The sequence below is a fragment of the Aspergillus brasiliensis genome (assembly GCF_001889945.1).
Source record: "Aspergillus brasiliensis CBS 101740 unplaced genomic scaffold ASPBRscaffold_13, whole genome shotgun sequence".
Lineage (NCBI taxonomy): Eukaryota > Fungi > Ascomycota > Eurotiomycetes > Eurotiales > Aspergillaceae > Aspergillus > Aspergillus brasiliensis.
In genome coordinates, this window is record NW_027137454.1 from 164,866 (window position 1) to 182,343 (window position 17,478).

Below are 17,478 nucleotides of genomic sequence, written 5' to 3' on the forward strand. Positions count from 1 at the left end.
CGTGGCCGGGAGGGGGTTGGAGTTGGGAGTTGGCAATTGGCACTTGGCAATTGGGAGTTGGACTGACTGAATGGCTGGCTGACTGACTGACTGACGATCTGTTGGAACCATGTCGGACAGAGGAGTTAGTAGAATGCTGCTATAGACCAGGGTCGTAGACGGCTTACCCGAAGGAATTGAATTCCGGTCGCACAAGCTGGCGGAAGGCGATGCGGGTGAAGCAGTCTGTGCTGGAACGGGAATGGTTCTCGCCTTCGCGAGGCACTTCAAGCCACCGTGCGGATGGTGGAAGCCACGGTGGAGAGGAAGCGCGGAATGGCGAGGCTTAGGAAGAATGTAGGGGGATGAATGGAGGGAGGAAGTCATAGACAAGTACGTAGATAGGATGGAGGGGAAGCGGATAAGAGACTATGTAACTCACTAGTCACTGCTAGTGGGAAGTAGTAGCGATGGAGTAGATGGTGAGTATAGACTAGTCTAGGAGTAGTTAGTAGTAGTCTAGATAGTCTGCTGGAGGAGAGGGTGTGGTACGGGTGGAATACCACTGGGATACCATACCAACCATGGATGGTACCTGGACAGCCGCGCCAATCAGTGTCTTGATACGGTAATTCCGGGCGGGGAAAGGTCGGTGCATACCCGGCCACTCACCGGCCGCCAATCAGCAGCCACCAAAACAGAACCACTGGACCTGGAAGACACTTCCAGCCAGTCACGCTGTTTCATCAGAAGTTCCCAGCCGGGATGGAATCACTCAGTGACCCAGCCGGGTATCGAGTCTCTCTCTCTACTCAGGACTACCGAGCAATTAGTTACCTACCTCCCTTCCAAGTTCAATCATGGTTCCCATGCTTCACCTCCTAGCTTTTCTTCGCCCCTTCGTCTCGCTCGTCTCTTAGTCCTTCCCCTCCCCTCCCCTTCTCTGCTCTTCTCCCTCCCTCTCTGCTTCTCTTCCTCTTGTTTATCTCCCCTTGCTCGTCCTCCCATTCCTCCATCATGGGTGAGCACCATGGCCGATACTAAGTCGCGCCTTTTGGCTCCCGCCCCACCGGGTGCCAACGCCGCTCTCGATGCCCAACAGCGCAGGAAAAATGTAGGCACCGCCTGTACCGCCTGCAAGACACGGAAGCTCAAGGTATTTCGCATTTGCCTCATTATGTGTATATCTTGTGACGCATACTGATGTCCCCCAGTGCACAGGTTCCGTCCCCTGCGCCAACTGCGTCAAAAGCAAAGTCGAATGTACCCTCGATCGGAGCGCCGATAAGCGTCGTCGCGGCGCTCTCAAACGCAAAATCGACCAGCTAGCCGACCAGGAGGACCTCCTTGTCCGCCTCGTCAGCGTTCTCCGCGAGAGTGGCAACCGTCGCGCTGTCCCCTTGATCAACCTCATCCGCAATGACGCCTCGTTGGACGAGATTCGCTACTACATCAACCACCAGCTGCCTCGTCTGGAACTGGCCCAGACGCCGGAATTAGTCGAAGTATGTCAAGAGGTGAAGCAACTCCAGCCGTCAGAGTCGCGGTCCATGCGGCGGATTCTCGACGCCAAACGGTTGTCCGACATTCCTCGCTTTCAGGTCCCCGCTCGACCGTGGACGACGGTCGTCTCCGATAATGATTTCGTCTCCCATCTCATCTCCCTCTGGTTCACCTGGTCGCACCCCTCTCGAAACTGGATCGATAAGGAGTTGTTTGTGCGGGACATGCAGGCAGGATCGCTGTCGGCTCGGTTTTGTTCCCCGTTCTTGGTCAACATTATTCTAGCGGATGCTTGCGTATGTGGTTGCCCAATCTCTTTGCTAGGCTTATCTAACCCCCTCAGGCATATTCGGATTACCCAGAAGCATATGCCATTCCGGGCGATGCGGCTTCGAAGGGAGCCCGCTTCTACGAGGAGGCCAAGCGTTTACTGGACAAAGAAGAGGGGCGGATTACGCTCCCGACTGTCCAGGGACTGGGTGTATTGTGGACATGGTATGCTTCCTGTCACTTTATGCTGCTTATGGTACTGACTATGTAGTGCTTCGATGACTGGGCGGGACCGCCAAGGCTGGATTCACCGCGGCCAACTTGCCTATGCCGTCCAGGAACTTTCTCAGAAGAATTCTGTTCTGGCGTCGGATGCCGATGAAGACACGCTCCGGCTGGTTCGAGTCATCAACGGGACTGTCTGGGGTTTATTTAACGTGGCCACGTAAGCTTTCGCCGAACCCCTCCAGGCGAATTATCAACTAACCGGTGACCAGGAGTCACGCCTTGGCCGACAAGAGCCGCCCCTTGATCAAGCCGCCGCAGCGCCACAGTCTACCGCTCGTCGGCCATGAGGGCGACTCGGACGAATGGCGACCATATCCGGATCACGCAGAAGGAACTGAGGGTCATTCGACCTGTCTCTTCGGCGCGCTCTGCAGCTTGAGTTTAATTGCCTCCGACGTAGCGACCTACTTTCACCGCGAAGCGCCATCGCGCCCACGGTCGGAGATAGAAAGCACGGTGGCAGACCTTCACGAGCGACTTCGCCTCTGCTCCGACAGGTGGCCCACGTGCTTGAAGACTAAATTGGAGGCCCCACATATTCTCTGTCTACAGTAGGTTAGAATTGACGACGTACCTGGATCTCACTAACCATACTAGTATGTATCACCATGCGATCATCATGAGAATCTACGAGCCCTTGAAGGAATATTCCACGATGCCCGTCCCGACCATCTCGCCTGTACGCGCCCGTGAGATGTGCTTCTCATCGGCGCGCAATATCGCCCACCTGATGCGGATCCACCGTTCTTGCTGGGGTCTCGACCGCATGCCTGTCAGCATTATCCAGTGCATCACCGAGGCCTTGTTCACGTTGCTGGATGACTTGGAGGAGCCCAACAACCGTGAGGCATTTATCACCCTCAGTATCGCGGCGAAGGCATTTTCGCGACGATGGGAGTCCAGCCGGACCATCCTGGGCACGCTCCGCACGACCGCCCAAGCAAAGAGGCTGGCACTGCCCAGTGAAACCGACTCGCTGTTTACCACCCTGATTGCACCGCCTCTACTTGGCGTGCGCGACAGTGTTGACACCCTAGATGACAGTGAGGAGGCGTAGGGACCGGGGTTGATGCTGTAGGACAGGCTAGGCACCCAGAACTGGCACTGCCTCCTGTTGATCTCACGGCCCTCTGGTGCCTCAGGGATACCCGGATGGGTGGACTGGTAGTGGTGGATGACTTCGCTCTCGTTGCGATATCCCCAATGTGGCTTGGATGGGTGACATGCTGTCTGCGAGGCTGACGATGTTGCTCGTCTGAGGCACGGTCGGGGACAGCGGAAATTGGTTCTTCTCCGTGATAGAATATAATACCCATAGAACCTGCAAGTTGATCTAGCCTCCGACCATTCGTAAGATCATGAGATGACAGACGCGCCCGGCACTGCACCGGTGCCAACTTGCTACCAGTGCGACTTCTCAGTCTGATCACGTGGCTCGCTGACGCCCGCTTGGGCCGCCAGGCAGACAGAGAAGCTGGTCGAATGTTGTCCTCTTTACCCCTGTAGATAAATGGGCTGTGCAGTCCACATTGCAAGCCACATCCTATCAATGTCGGTGACATCCACCAGACAGCAGTGCGACTCAAACAGCTCTCCGTCCAGCCTCACCACAATGGTTGGGCATCATGGGTTTGACAATCGTAACTAGCTCCGCGCCCACCACGGCGGCTAACCAGCGCCACTAAATCCAGCCTCGTCGATCGCCAGCTATAAATCCTCCGTCGGCCGTCAGCTGTGGGTAACCTGTTAGCCTGACGTGTGCCGATAATGCTAGCATATGTTCCGGCCCGTCTGACCCTGTAAATGGAGAAGCTTCCCACCAGCTCCACGAGTACCATGCCCGACGGCATTACCATCTATGAGCGAGGTGGGTTCGTATCTGCTATCCGTGGCCAGGGCGCTAATAAGCTCAGAAACCGGACCATGGATGGAAACCGGCGCATCCTTGCTGGATTTGGATCTTGAGGTATGCGTTCCGCTGTGCCCTGGATGGCTGGCATTGACGATAGCAGCACCCGCAAAAGTCGTGGCTTATGTATGATATACTTTCTTTGTCGCCATGAGTCCTCATTAATGTGGGTAGATTCGCGAAACGCCAAACTCTGGACGACCTGAAGTATTTACGCCTCTTCCCGGATGAGTTTCAGCCTGTAATTGCCCAGGATATCAATGGGTCCTTGTCTTGTGAAGATATTCTGGACGAGAATGACAAGCCAATTAAGCATGGTATGTACGCATCCCGAGATCAGATGGACGTGGTTGACCAACTAGTTAGTCTCTTGGTCGTGTTACAAGATCAAGCACGTCCGCGATCCTCATGCATACCAATGGGTTCAGACTACCGTCTTCCTGACCTGGTATCCGGAGACGCAAATTCAGGTGGTATTCATTGTCGATCATCCAGAACCGCCCGCCAAGCTGGTTGAGATCCTGCCCACGACACAGGCAGACAGCAACCCCTATGTTTGGCACGCGGTGTTTGCGAACACCATGATCGGTGTCTATGACAATTCTTTCTGGGGGCTTCGAGATCTAGTCCGAACCACTGAGAAGGTATCCTCATTCCCCTTCGTGTGATTCAGGATACGTATACTAACCTGAATCCAGTCGAGGGTTGATGTAACCAGCCTGACCCCCGACTTCTTCCCTCACTTGCATGATATTGCACGACATGTCTTCCACTCGAACGAAACCCTCGAGGTCGCAGAACATACGCTGCAATGCTTGGTCGAGGAGCAGACGCGCTCCTCCGAGCTGTACCCGAATATCAACAAGGGTGACTGGCTACAGACCAAGCGGAGTCTACTCCGACGAGCCAAGAATTTCCACTCCCTGAAAATTCGAAGCCGATCGCTCTCGGAGCGATTACACAACGAGATTAACCTGGTGTGTTCTCTATTTTGCTCGCTTTGCTTTCTATATCTCATGCTGGTAGGGATTCAACCTCGTCTCCCAACGATTCGGCCACGACGCCAAGTCCGACAGTGCCATGATGAGGACGGTTGCGATCGTCAGTATGGTGTATCTACCGGGGACATTTGTATCGGTATGTTGCTGCTTGGAGCGATATAGATCATCCCAATGCTAAGAAGTGTAGGGCCTCTTCGGAACGAATTTCTTCGACTACGATAATGGACACGAGGTCATGACCAGTTCATTCTGGATATATTGGGCCATTACGATCCCGTTGACCCTGATCACGATGTTTGTCTGGGCGTGTTGGCATTATTACCCAAGAAAAAAGCCGGTGGAGCAGAAACAACGAATGATGACGTTTGTTGAGGGGAAGGTTTGATTATACTACTGTTGATGTATGTGCATATGTGATATGAGTTATGAGTATTTTTGGATGAGGTTACGAAGTATGGTGATGACAATATTGGACATTTTGATACAATATAGAAATTGAACTTTTCGCGTGCCCTCCGAATAGTACTCACTATTTTTGGAAACAAGTTCAAGTTGTCAATATTCCTGACAGACGTTTTCCATCTATTTGTTGTATTCTCTCGCACATGTGTAGAGCACGACTCTGTCTTGTTGTGATCTAATCTACATTGACAGAACACCATAGAATTCCCGAAAATGAGCATGTTGTCCCTACTTGATTCACGAAAATTTCAACACGCATTATATGAGTGCCATCTTGTATCTAGTTTATAAATCAAAGATTACAATCTACGACGAGCATAGCATCAATACATTGATGGATCAATTGAATTCGACCATTATTCTTGATTCCTTAACTCGACAACTACTATATCATAATAGCTTATATCGCAGTAGCCGTAACCGTCACCGTGATATACGAGTAGTAACTTCCATACTAGTCTTCGTGGGTGATATCTAATACTGAGAGAATTAGAAGAGAGGTACTATCAATATTCTTGACTGTAATATATATATATATATATATATATATATATATATATATATATTATGAAAATACGTGCGAATCTGAAAAATGAAACCCCTGCAACATCAGAGATTTACTTATTGCAGTCATCAACCATAGTACATAACTAACTAGTGCATAGGTGCCTGCCTGCCATACGGCTGCCTAACTCAGCCACACACTGGCCCAGAGTTCCTGCAGGGTGTGTGTGTGTGTGTGTGTGTGTGTGTCCAGGGAGTAGGCAAAACCCCCCGAGAAGGCAGCGTCCTACAGAGGATAATATATATATGCATCAATTACTTGGTATTAACTGATCAATCATTGCCGAATGTCTTGATTTAGGATTCTTTGTTCTGATGGCTGACGATCGGTGGGGGTGACAGATCTGATAGATGTACTAATATGTTCATGCTCATGCAGTGAACTAGGATTGATTTAGCTGTGTCCGATTCTCGAAACTATTACAGTAATTCATAAGCTTAGAGGCTAGAATATTCCGTAGAAGCTTAACAACTGACGTTGACTAGTGGAAAGCTTGTTTAGGTAGAATTATATAATGGGAGAAAGCCCGGGAAAAAAGAGGGGAAATAACAAATAAAATCTAAAGTACTAGTTACTGCAGTGGAAAGCGGGCGGACCCAGGACAAGTAGCCTAATATGATATATTTATTCTATAGGTAACCCTAAGCTCCCGCCTGCTGTCTATACCTGTCTCATTTGAAACTGACTCATCACCAGACAGTACTCATTATTAGTGACTCCTCTTTACTACATTGTATCCAGTATATTTTTTTGTGGTCCTATCAAACTCTTGTATTGGGTCATATCTCTCTCTCCGTCCGCTTTGGGCAACCGTGATCTGTGGTTTCCGGTTGTCCTTAGCAGGGCTTTGACATTCTGCATAAGATATCGCACTCATTGCAGTGGCACATCAATGAATTGAGACAATGCTTTTCACCACATTGTAACTAGATGGAGAATAAGACTCATCAACCTGACAGTACAAGCTGGAACCAACCAAGTATCATACCAACCTATGCATCAGCTGCAGCAATCCCCCGCCTCCTCGTCTGCTCAATCCCCTCCGCAGCCTCCTTCATCGTCGCCACGTCCCGCGGAATGGTATGGCCCTTGCCATGATCAAACATGATGGCTGTATCCGGGTCACACATTCCATACAAGGCCATAGTGCCATCTACATAGGGGTCATTCGCCCCGATGATATGACACGTCGGAACTTCAATGATGTCTTCGCACTCATCGGCCACACAGCCTTTTACCCGATCGCCCACTATACGGAGGGGAGACCAGCCTGCTAGGAAGACCCCGTACTATAATAAGAAGAAAAAACGCAACCGGCAAATGTATTCAGCATGTTTAACAATACCGTGACCCTTATCGGCCTACCAATGTGGTTCGGAAATAAGAACATACCTGAAGCCGTCTCCTCCTGCCCGTCTCCCGAACAAGTCGCTCCTCTTCGAGCAGTAAAGTAGAAGCAACGGTAGCACCCTCTGAGAACCCAAGAACTCCCTGGTGGACTCAAAGTACTTCGAGTTTAGCTATTCGGCACTCACTGAATATGTTTTTGAAGGGGGATTTCCATGGGCCAACGTACGTCGATCTCGGGATTTTCGTCCAGGATCCGAAAGAGTCTATCCAATGCTTCTCTCACACAGGCGGCAGACATCATTGCGTGCTCATTCATCAGCACCCGCATCGTATCTTCGGCGGTAGCTCCTCGGGGCAACTGACGAATCCGATGCATAATATCATCGGACCGCTCGATGCCATCGTGTTCGAGGAACCGGTAATGAGGCGGCGGGCCGAAGTAACCCTGAGATTCCGGGGGCGCGTCGGAGCGATGACCGCCGTCTATGTAGTGGAAGGAAATCTCGGGGTACAGAGATTGGTAAACGCTGGTTAGAGGATCAAGTTGGATTTCGAAGCTTTTGGCGCTGCCGAAGCCACCGTGGAGGCAGAGGATTGTCATTGCTGGAAAAAAAAGTTATCTTTACCTCGGAAGAAGAAAAAGTAAATCGACTTGACCTCAAGACGTAGTACCAAAAACTGAGGTCGGTTCTGTATGAGAAGAACAGGATTATAATGGAAGAAGAGTGCGGGAACTCAGTTTCAAGTTACTATCTGACAAGAGGAATTCCGTTGGTGAGGTACTACTCGAACTTATATGCTATCGGGCCGCTAGTCGTCGTCGTAGTAGTACTACCACCAGCCTTGACTTAGTAGTTCCCCTATTCTAAAATGGACGGTGTTTGGGCCCTCCGAAGATGCAGTAGGGCCCCAGTACGGATGCTTGACAATGGCTAATGGGTCAATTTCTCAACAACATGATTCTTGTTTGGACCATGTCGCTGCACCGCAGATCGTCTCTATGTGGCTGATGGGATCCACAGAATAGGAGTTCGGCGTATCTTTTCTGTCGTTAATTGACGAGACTATCTACGGAATACTCTGTGGGTACTGGGTACTTGACAAGGAGCGCAGATCGCGGCTAATGACATGCCCCAGATAAGATAGATATATGGGTCAAAAACTCCCGAAATTCCTCACCGATGATGTATCTATCATGCAGAGTCGAGTATTTCACTGCAGATCATCGATCGAGGTAAGACCACGAGATCGGACGAATCGATACAATGTGGCTACACTAGTTGTTTTTCAGGATCGAATGGGCGGCGATTCATTGAGTCCAGCCAAAGGGATCGAGGAAAAAGCAAAAAAAAAAAAAAAAAAAAAAAAAAAAAAAAAAAAAAAAAAAAAAAAAAAAAAAAAAAAAAAAACCAATAGAGGAAACCTTAATGGGGTCTTTCTACATGCATGTGGCTTAGAATTAGTGGTACTGTGTGCCGAGAATGGATCTACAGCATGGGTATAAGTCTAACTACGCTTAATTGATCGATCCCAACGAAGAGGTAACTATTCCCACCTGATGATCGGCATAACGGTGACCGCTTCTTCAGTTCCGGTCCCTCAAGTCAACCAAAAATCAATGGCGTTGAACGAGTGATCGTCATTCACGCCTCGTCAACCACGCTCAGACAATAGTCCGGATTCAGCCCAGCTGTCACCCGATTTCAAGGCTATCTGGCGCAGGGAAACCCATGGGGATACAAGCTCGCTATTGACTGTGCAGATTCATCGCAAACATCTACCAATCTAGTCTGAAGATGCATGACCAAGCTGCCAGATGTGGATCGCAAGCCCGGAAAAAAAAAAGGGCAATAGTCCGTTCTCCTACTTCTCTGCTGATTCCTGCCGGAAGGTTTCAGGATGTCAGTTTCCAATACTCGTAGGCCCGATCCTCGAAGGTCAGATTGAGCCGAAGAGCAAGTGGGACAAGAATTATGCTTTGAGAACATCGTGGTACATACGAGAATGGGAACAAGACCTGAAGGGGGGGGAAGAGGAAAAAAAAAATAAATAAATAGCGCGAGTACTTCTACAGGCAGGCTCCTTTCTATCATCTCCTTCTCTCAGACTCTCCTCTCTCTCTCCCTCTTGTTTGTTTCCCCAAGCCTAACACCAGATCCGGGCCACCCATCATGACCATCACGAACAGCTCCCCGACACCGATCGCGGTCGTGGGAATGTCCTGTCGGCTTCCAGGCCAGGTCCGTACGATTGATGAATTCTGGACTCTCATATCTCGTGGTCGGGATGCATGGTGTCCGATCCCTTCGGATCGCATGTCCAGTGCCGCCTACTACCACCCAGATCCCCAGCGAAAGGGCTGCTTCAATCTCAAGGGAGGGTACTTCCTTCAGGAGGACTTGTCGCAGTTTGACGCTCCGTTCTTTCACATCACGCAGCAAGAAGCCATTGCCATGGGTACAACCAAGAACCCTATCCATCTTCCCTATTCATGGTCTTCAAACTAAGAGGATGATAACTCTATAGACCCCCAACAGCGACTACTCCTCGAGTGTGCTTACGAAGCACTAGAGAACGCCGGGATCCCACTCCAAGCCATAACCGGCTCACGGATGGGGGTCTTCACGGGCTTTGGTGCATCCGACTATCGCCGCGGTGCTCTTCGCGACATGGAGTCTGTTCCCATCTTCGACGCCACGGGGAATCAGGAATCGATTCAGGCTGGTCGTCTGTCACATTTCTTTAACCTCCGCGGTCCATGTATGGCTATCGATACAGCTTGCTCATCCAGTCTCTATGCCCTGCACCTGGCCGTGCAGAGCATCCGTTCGGGTGAGGCGGATTCGGCTTTGGTGAGTGGAACCAGACTGCGCCTCTATCCGGAGGAGGCGGTTTCGATGTCTATGATGGGGTAAACGAGCACTCTTAGAACCATTCCTTTCCTGTGTGAAGCTAGGCGCTGGATGCTGACGAAAACACACCCAACGACTCACAGCTTATACAATGAAGAAGGAAAGACCTTTGCATTTGACGATCGTGCCGTCTCGGGCTTTGCGTGCGGCGAGGGATTGGGTTGCGTGGTCCTCAAGCCCTTGGATCGGGCTCTGGAAGACAACGATACGATTTATTCGGTCATTAGAAGCACGGGGCTAAACCATGATGGTCGAACGGTTGGTACGTCACTCACTCACTCACTCACTCACTCACTACCCCTGCGACAAGAGATATGCCGGGTGTTGACAAGCTAACCTTTGCTCCAGGTCTGACGAACCCCAACGGGGAGGCCCAAGAGGAGCTCATGCGAGAAGTCTACGCCCGCGCCAACCTCTCCCCCGAGGAGACAGGATTCGTTGAGGCGCACGGCACTGGAACCAAGGTGGGTGATCCCATCGAAGTTGGCGCCATCCATCGGGTGTTCAAGGATGGCCGGACCAAGCGCGCACCGCTCTACATCGGCTCCGCCAAATCCAACTTTGGACATCTGGAGTCTGCCAGCGGGATTGTGTCCTTGATCAAGGCCTCCCTGATGCTCCACCGGGGCTTCATTCTGCCCAATGCCAACTTTGAGCGCGCCAATCCTGCGATCCCTCTCGACCAATGGAATATTCGGGTGCCGACCAGTCTGCGGCCGTGGCCCCCCGGCAAGAAGTATATCAGTATCAACAACTTCAGCTTCGGTGGCTCCAACTGCCATGTCGTCTTGGAACGACCTCCGCGCTCCCGCGGACTGCCCCCGGACACCTCGCACGATGCGCCCCGGCTCTTCGTCCTCAGCGGCTATGATGACGAGGCCGCCAAACGCATCGCCAGAAACCTCGTCTTCTACTTGGAACAACACCCGGGTATCTTCGAACGGCGCCTGGTGCACGACGTCGCGTACACCCTTGGCGAGCGGCGCTCTCACTTTCCCTGGCGCCTGGCAGTGACCGCTTCGTCGACTGCCGAACTGGTGGAGATATTGAATGGACCTGTCAGTGTCCCTCAGCGCGCCCAGCTGGGAAGAGCTGAATCTTCTCCCGCCATTGCCTTTGCATACACCGGCCAGGGCGCACAATGGCCCCGCATGGGAGTGGAACTGACCGATACCCACCCTGTCTTTGCGGCCGCCATGGAGGACGCCGCGCGTGCATTGGAGGAACTGGGGGCAGACTTCTCTCTGCTCGAAGAGCTGAAACGGGAGGCAGCGGACTCTCGCGTCAGTCAGCCCCAGGTCTCTCAAGTGGTTTGTACCGCCGTGCAGCTTGCCCTGACGGACCTTCTGGCGTCTTGGGGCATCCACCCCAAGATGGTGGTCGGCCACTCCAGCGGAGAGATTGGGGCAGCCTATGCGGCGGGTGCTCTCTCCGTGCGCGAGGCCATCGCCTTGGCGTATCATCGGGGACGACTCGCTGCCCAAGTTCGAGTCCGATTTCCCGAGTTGAACGGTTGCATGATGGCCGTGGGAGAGAATGCGGATGAGGTGCGCCGGACCATCAAGCATCTCCAACTTGGGGAGGAGGACATCACTGTCGCGTGTGAGAATTCCCCCCGGTCCACCACGGTGTCGGGAGATGCCACGGCCATGGACCTTCTCGCAAAGGAGCTGGAAGCGCGGCAGATCTTCCATCGCACGCTTCACGTCGACGTTGCCTATCACTCTCCCCATATGCAGCGGATCGCCGAGGACTACACCCGCGCTATCCAGCAGGTCGCGCCAACCACGAAGAAGGGGGATGTCCAGTTCTACTCCTCGTTGTTGGGGGAAAAGGTCGAGCAGCCGGAGACGCTGGGCGCATCATATTGGGTCAATAACCTGACGCACCCGGTCCAATTTTCCACCGCGCTGGGCCAGCTGTGCACCGAGTCCACGCCCGATATCATCATCGAGATCGGGCCGCATGCCGCGTTGCAGGGCCCCATCAAGCAGATTCTGCAGGGCATGCACAACACGCAGACGCAGTACTCTGCCTCCCTCGTCCGCAACGAGCACGCCACCAAGGCCTCTCTGCAGCTCGCGGGCCGCTTGTTTGTGGCCGGTCAGCCGCTGAATTTCCGGGGCGTGAACCCGATCCATCAGGGTCAGTCAGTCCCAACCATCTTGCCGTCCCTCACGCCCTATCCCTGGTCTCATCGCGCCTACTGGCACGAAAGCCGCGTCGCCGTCAACCATCGACTGCCGCGCTTCCCCCGTCACGATCTGCTGGGACGATTGGAACCCACTGTCCGGGAGGATGAGCAGCCGGTGTGGCGCAATTCCGTGTCGCTGGATAGCCTCCCGTGGCTCCGCGGTCATCGGATGCAATCCCTGACGACCTTTCCCATGGCTGGCTACGTAAGTATGGCCGTCGAGGCGGCATCCCAACGAGCTCAGCTCCGAGGTCTCTCCCCGTCCCAGATTACCGGGTACCGGCTCCGTGAGTTCCACGTTTCCTCGGCGTTCACCTTAGAGGAGAATGTCGAGTACGAGACCTGGCTCTCGCTGAGCTCGTTCACGGAGGGCACGCGCACCTACTCCAGCGAGTGGGATGAGTTCCGCATCGCGTCGTGGACTGCGAGTCGCGGCTGGCGCGAGCATTGCCGTGGTCTCGTCGGCATCAGACGCCAGGAGACGTCCACCAACCCGGTCAGTCAACGCCGGCCATTCCACGCTGCGCTTCAACGGCGCCACGAAGCGACCCAGGGCAATTACCGCTCCGTGCCGCTGGAGGCCTTCTATGCTGACCTCGAAGAGCGTGGGGCCGGGTACAGTGGTGGCTTTAATCTCCAGGCCGACAGTGGGCTGGCCGTCCAGAAACCGGGTGCCAACGGCATCAGCTATGCACATGGCAAGGTTGCAGTGCCCAACACAGCCGATTCTATGCCCTCCGGGCATGAGACACCGTCCATTGTGTCCCCTCCTTTCTTAGATCTCTGCTTCCAGCTCGTATTCGCCGTTCTGGGGGCGAAATACGACCGCATCCCATGCCTGTACATGCCGATCTCCATCCAGGAATTGGATCTTGCCGCCACTTGTCCAGCAGAGCCTGGAGCGGTTGTGGAAGCCCAGGCTAATGGATTGCCCGCCGATGCTTCGCGTCCCCGACCCATCGATTTCACGATTGATGCATGGGCCCCGACGGCATCAACCGAGCAGCCTGTGCTCACGATCCTCGGCCTTCGAATGACCCCTATGAACACCGATATACCCTGTGAATCCACCCCGCACCCATGGTGTTACACCGTGCAGTGGGAGCCACTGTCCTGGGCTGGGCAAACCAATCGCACCGGTCACAGTGTTGACCCAGACACTATCGAAGATGGCCACACCGACGGTCATGGCGAGGTGAATGGGAACGCCATTGCACCTATCCACGGTAATCCCAGCAGCTCAAACGGGGACCATCACGCATCATCGGCCGAACAGCCTACCGTCGTGATCATTATTATTACCGAGAGGAGCAGCTCCGATCCTCTCATTTCCGTTCTGGTCAAAGCCATCAAGGCCTTTGCTGAATACGAGGTCGCTATTTCTCCCCTGGCAGGCGTCCCGGTGTCCTCGGCGCATCGGTACATCAGCCTCGTCGAACTAGATACGCCAGTCCTGCAGTTTCTCACTCCGGAGTCTTTCAAGCAGGTTCAGAAGCTCCTCCTCAACTGCTCCTATTGCCTCTGGGTAACCTCGGGTGCATATTTGGCCGTCGAGCACCCGGGGCTCAACCTCAGCCAGGGTCTGCTTCGATCGGTACGTTCGGAAACTGGAAACGCTGCCGTTAGCCTCGACCTGGACCCCAGCTCTGGGCAAGATGTGGCAGGCCGCGCCCACCTCATCCTGGATGCGTTCAAGGCATCTACCAGCCCTGGTCCCAATGCCGCTAGTGAGGAGGAGGAAGAAGCACCCGTAACTGACTACGAGTTCACCGAAGTCGGTGGGCGACTGATGGTCCCTCGGCTAGCCGAGCAATCTGCGCTAAACACTGCCCTGTTCCAGGAGACACACCCATCGCTTCCGTACGCGCAGGACTTTGAGCAAGGAACGGAGCGTCGGCTGAAGATTGCGGTTGGCACATTGGGCGCTCTCGACTCCCTCTACTGGACGGATGATCTGGCGCAGCCGCTCGGGGCCGACGAGATCGAGATCAAGGTGGCTTGCACCGGGGCCAACTTCAAGGATGTGGTGATTGCGATGGGCCAAGTCGCCAGTCCGTACTTGGGCATCGAGTGCAGTGGCACGGTGGCTCGTGTCGGAGCCCATGTTGATTCCCTCAAGCCGGGGGACCGCGTCTGTGCCATGACTCACGGCGCGTATAGCACATACGCGCGGTGTCCAGCCACCAGCGCCGCTGTCATTCCAGACTCCATGACCTTGGAGACGGCCGCTTCCATTCCCGTCACCTACTGCACGGCTCACTATGGACTGGTGGAGTTGGCGAAGATGGAAGCCGGGGAAAGCATCCTCATTCATGCCGCGGCAGGGGGCGTCGGGCAGGCCGCGATCCAGCTGGCTCAGCTGATTGGAGCCGAGATCTACGCCACGGTAGGGAGCGAGGAGAAGAAGCAGATGCTCATTGAGCGCTACCGGATCCCGGCCAGCCGCATCTTCTATAGTCGCAACACGGAGTTTGGTCACAGTATCCGGGACGTCACGGACGGACGCGGCGTGGATGTGGTTCTGAACTCGCTGGCTGGCGACTTCCTTCGCGAGACATGGGGTTGCCTGGCTCCGTTCGGACGGTTTATTGAGATTGGAAAGCGAGATATCACTTCCAATACCCGGCTGGAAATGGCCAAGTTTGAGGACAACTGCACGTTCGCCTCCGTGGACTTGACCCTGGTTGCGGACCGCAGGGGCAACGTCCTCCGCCGGGTATTCACGACGGTCATGAGGATGTTCGCACAAGGGAGACTGAGCCCCGTGCATCCGGTGACGACGGTCGGTATCGCCGAGGTGGAATCGGTGCTGCGAAAGCTGCAGAGTGGCAAGACGACGGGCAAGGTCGTGGTGGATCATCGGATCAATGGGAAGGTCAAGGCCACTCATCCTCTTCCGTCCAGTGATCTTCTGTCGTCCGATGCGACGTACCTCATTGTTGGTGGTACGGGAGGCATTGGGCAATCGCTCACTCGCAGGATGGTCCAGCGCGGAGCTAGGCATGTTGTCCTGCTCTCTCGCAGTGGCACCGTCTCGGAAGCTGTCCAGAAGGTCATCAGCGAATGCCAGACCGCGGGTGCATCCATTTACATCAAGAAATGCGATGTGTCCGAAGCCTCCCAGGTCAAGGCGACGATTGCAGAGCTAGTACAAAAGGGACTGCCCCCAATCAGGGGTGTCATTCACGCCGCCATGGTTCTCAAGGTGTGTCCATTCCCCCATCTCAGTCTCTTCTTGCCTCAATGCTTAACTCTTGAACTAGGACATTCTCTTCGAACAAATGACCTTCCCAGACTGGGACGCCGTCCTTCGCCCCAAGGTCGCAGCCGCCTGGAACCTCCACAACGCGCTTCTGCACCAGCCCCTGGACTTCTTCGTCATGCTGTCCTCTGTGGCCGGCATCATCGGCAACCGTGGTCAAGCCGCCTACGCCGCCGGCAACTGCTTCCTGGACGCATTGGCGCGCTACCGCCGGCAAAAGGGCCTCTCCGCCGTCTCTCTGGATCTTGCCGCGGTAGGCGACATCGGCGTGCTCTCCGACGACGCAGACAGAAAGGCACAAGTGATGAAGAACCTGGCCTCGGGCCACGCGATGCAAGAAGTGGAAGTGCTAGCCCTCGTGGAAATGGCCATGCAGGGACACCTGACCACCTTGAATGCGGACCAGTGCATCACCGGTGTGCATTGGGCGCCCCCCTCCCCAACGCCCTACTATGCTTCCGATGCCCGTTTCACCCAGCTCGTCGAAGCTGCTAAGCAGCTCGAAGGCACTAATGATGACAACGCCTCTTCCACGAAATCTCTCTCCCTTACCCAACAGGTGCGCCGCGCGGCCAATCTCCCGGAAGCACTGGAGATTGCAGCAATTGGTCTGCGGGACAAACTGGGGGAGATTCTCATGCTCCCTCGGGAAGTGCTCGAGGCGCATACGCAGTCGACTCCGATCGCCACCTTTGGTTTGGATTCGTTGAATGCCATTGAGTTGCGGAATTGGATTGGAAAGGAGCTGATGGCCCATATGCAAATCCTGGAGTTGTTGTCCGCGGGGGTGTTGGGGGATTTGGCGCGGTTGGTGTTGAAGAAGTCGACGTTGGAGGGGGCGTGGAAGGAAGAGATTAGCCACTGATTTGCTCCTATGGTCTGGTCATATAGTTGCTCTATCTTAGCATGCTCATCTCGGGTAATCAGCTCGAAATGATGGCATTCTGGGGGATACCTAGTGCTGTGTGCTCGGTCTGTAATGTGTATTTGGGAGTGTATGCTATGTAGTAATCTGAGATACTTCTTATGAACATCTTAGCTGTTCGGGACCTGTAATTGATGGAGAACTACTAGTCATGATAGCTCTCATATTGATGATTCGGTCCAGCTTCACTTGTAGTTGTGATCTATTACTATATGCTACTGGGTGTAATACTACTAGTAGTACTACATTAAATTAAGTTCAAGTCCAGGTGGGATATATCTATATACTATCATGTATATATATAGTAGAAGTGTATTAGTAGTAACTACTAGCTATTTCATCCCAGCACCCACTCCACCAGAGAGATGTCTCGCTCTTACCAAGTACTAACCCAATGATAGAGCACCCATAATGTATTCAATGTGAGGAATGACAATTGAATCCTAAGCACTCAGTAATTCCCCACATCCTAGCACAACAGCCGCTGTTCACATCCTGCAATTCAATTCCAACACCGAAATATGAGTTCAACATTGGTGGTAGTCAAGCAGCTGCCGATTTGTCAACTCACTTTATGGTAATATTTATGGGACGGTTATACACTTTCTGTATAATGCACACTAGTGTGAGGGGAGGATGATGAATATTATAAACTTTGAGTTAAGTATGAAAATATAGAAGCAAACAATATATATCAGCATCATTGGTCTAGTGGTAGAATTCATCGTTGCCATCGATGAGGCCCGTGTTCGATTCACGGATGATGCACTCGAATTTCTTTTTCTTTTTTTTCTTTTTTTTTTTTTTGCCTGTTGCAGTTCGGCTGAGTGGGACTCACTCTAGCTTTAGCTGATTCAG

At 53.3% G+C, this 17,478-nt stretch overlaps 5 protein-coding genes and 1 non-coding gene across 6 annotated transcripts; 5 read left to right on the forward strand and 1 right to left on the reverse strand.

Moving 5' to 3' along the window:
• The first annotated feature begins 811 nt into the window (after positions 1-811).
• Positions 812-3,410, forward strand: ASPBRDRAFT_47075 (putative C6 transcription factor). The gene is made up of 6 exons (XM_067625771.1): positions 812-1,135; positions 1,194-1,778; positions 1,826-1,977; positions 2,024-2,189; positions 2,242-2,591; positions 2,638-3,410. The coding sequence occupies exons 1-6, from the start codon at positions 1,010-1,012 to the stop codon at positions 3,095-3,097; spliced, it is 1,839 nt and encodes a 612-aa protein (XP_067475374.1). The 5' UTR covers positions 812-1,009; the 3' UTR covers positions 3,098-3,410.
• A 320-nt stretch (positions 3,411-3,730) lies between these two features.
• Positions 3,731-5,571, forward strand: ASPBRDRAFT_47078 (uncharacterized protein). The gene is made up of 8 exons (XM_067625772.1): positions 3,731-3,907; positions 3,954-4,006; positions 4,053-4,075; positions 4,124-4,266; positions 4,316-4,593; positions 4,648-4,926; positions 4,976-5,086; positions 5,138-5,571. The coding sequence occupies exons 1-8, from the start codon at positions 3,877-3,879 to the stop codon at positions 5,333-5,335; spliced, it is 1,116 nt and encodes a 371-aa protein (XP_067475375.1). The 5' UTR covers positions 3,731-3,876; the 3' UTR covers positions 5,336-5,571.
• Positions 5,572-6,713: 1,142 nt separating this feature from the next.
• On the reverse strand, positions 6,714-8,073 carry ASPBRDRAFT_47079 (uncharacterized protein). Its single transcript, XM_067625773.1, has 3 exons — positions 7,554-8,073; positions 7,370-7,468; positions 6,714-7,266 (listed from the first exon to the last, which is right to left on the reverse strand). Exons 1-3 carry the CDS (start codon positions 7,926-7,928, stop codon positions 6,970-6,972), a joined length of 771 nt encoding a protein of 256 aa, XP_067475376.1. The 5' UTR covers positions 7,929-8,073; the 3' UTR covers positions 6,714-6,969.
• Positions 8,074-8,416: 343 nt separating this feature from the next.
• On the forward strand, positions 8,417-8,975 carry ASPBRDRAFT_318530 (uncharacterized protein). Its single transcript, XM_067622944.1, has one exon. The coding sequence runs from the start codon at positions 8,478-8,480 to the stop codon at positions 8,829-8,831; it is 354 nt and encodes a 117-aa protein (XP_067475377.1). The 5' UTR covers positions 8,417-8,477; the 3' UTR covers positions 8,832-8,975.
• Positions 8,976-9,498: 523 nt separating this feature from the next.
• Positions 9,499-16,560, forward strand: ASPBRDRAFT_58176 (type I polyketide synthase; the record flags this gene model as incomplete). The annotated part of the gene is made up of 5 exons (XM_067627862.1): positions 9,499-9,784; positions 9,854-10,238; positions 10,323-10,501; positions 10,588-15,638; positions 15,697-16,560. 5 exons carry the CDS (start codon positions 9,499-9,501, stop codon positions 16,558-16,560), a joined length of 6,765 nt encoding a protein of 2,254 aa, XP_067475378.1.
• A 757-nt stretch (positions 16,561-17,317) lies between these two features.
• On the forward strand, positions 17,318-17,388 carry ASPBRDRAFT_t228. The gene has a single exon. It is a non-coding gene; the product is annotated as a tRNA-Gly (tRNA).
• Positions 17,389-17,478: the final 90 nt, after the last annotated feature.

Coding starts and splice junctions, on each gene's coding strand:
- ASPBRDRAFT_47078 (XM_067625772.1), top strand. CDS start 3,877: ATGCCCGACGGCATTACCATCTATGAGCGAG. Junction 4,267..4,315: donor TGACAAGCCAATTAAGCATG/GTATGTACGCAT, acceptor CCAACTAGTTAG/TCTCTTGGTCGTGTTACAAG. Junction 5,087..5,137: donor TACCGGGGACATTTGTATCG/GTATGTTGCTGC, acceptor TAAGAAGTGTAG/GGCCTCTTCGGAACGAATTT.
- ASPBRDRAFT_47079 (XM_067625773.1), bottom strand. CDS start 7,928: ATGACAATCCTCTGCCTCCACGGTGGCTTCGGCAGCGCCAAAAGCTTC. Junction 7,469..7,553: donor ACGAAAATCCCGAGATCGAC/GTACGTTGGCCC, acceptor TGAGTCCACCAG/GGAGTTCTTGGGTTCTCAGA. Junction 7,267..7,369: donor GCAGGAGGAGACGGCTTCAG/GTATGTTCTTAT, acceptor TTCTTATTATAG/TACGGGGTCTTCCTAGCAGG.
- ASPBRDRAFT_47075 (XM_067625771.1), top strand. CDS start 1,010: ATGGCCGATACTAAGTCGCGCCTTTTGGCTCCCGCCCCACCGGGTGCC. Junction 1,779..1,825: donor TTATTCTAGCGGATGCTTGC/GTATGTGGTTGC, acceptor TAACCCCCTCAG/GCATATTCGGATTACCCAGA. Junction 2,592..2,637: donor CCACATATTCTCTGTCTACA/GTAGGTTAGAAT, acceptor TAACCATACTAG/TATGTATCACCATGCGATCA.
- ASPBRDRAFT_318530 (XM_067622944.1), top strand. CDS start 8,478: ATGGGTCAAAAACTCCCGAAATTCCTCACCGATGATGTATCTATCATG.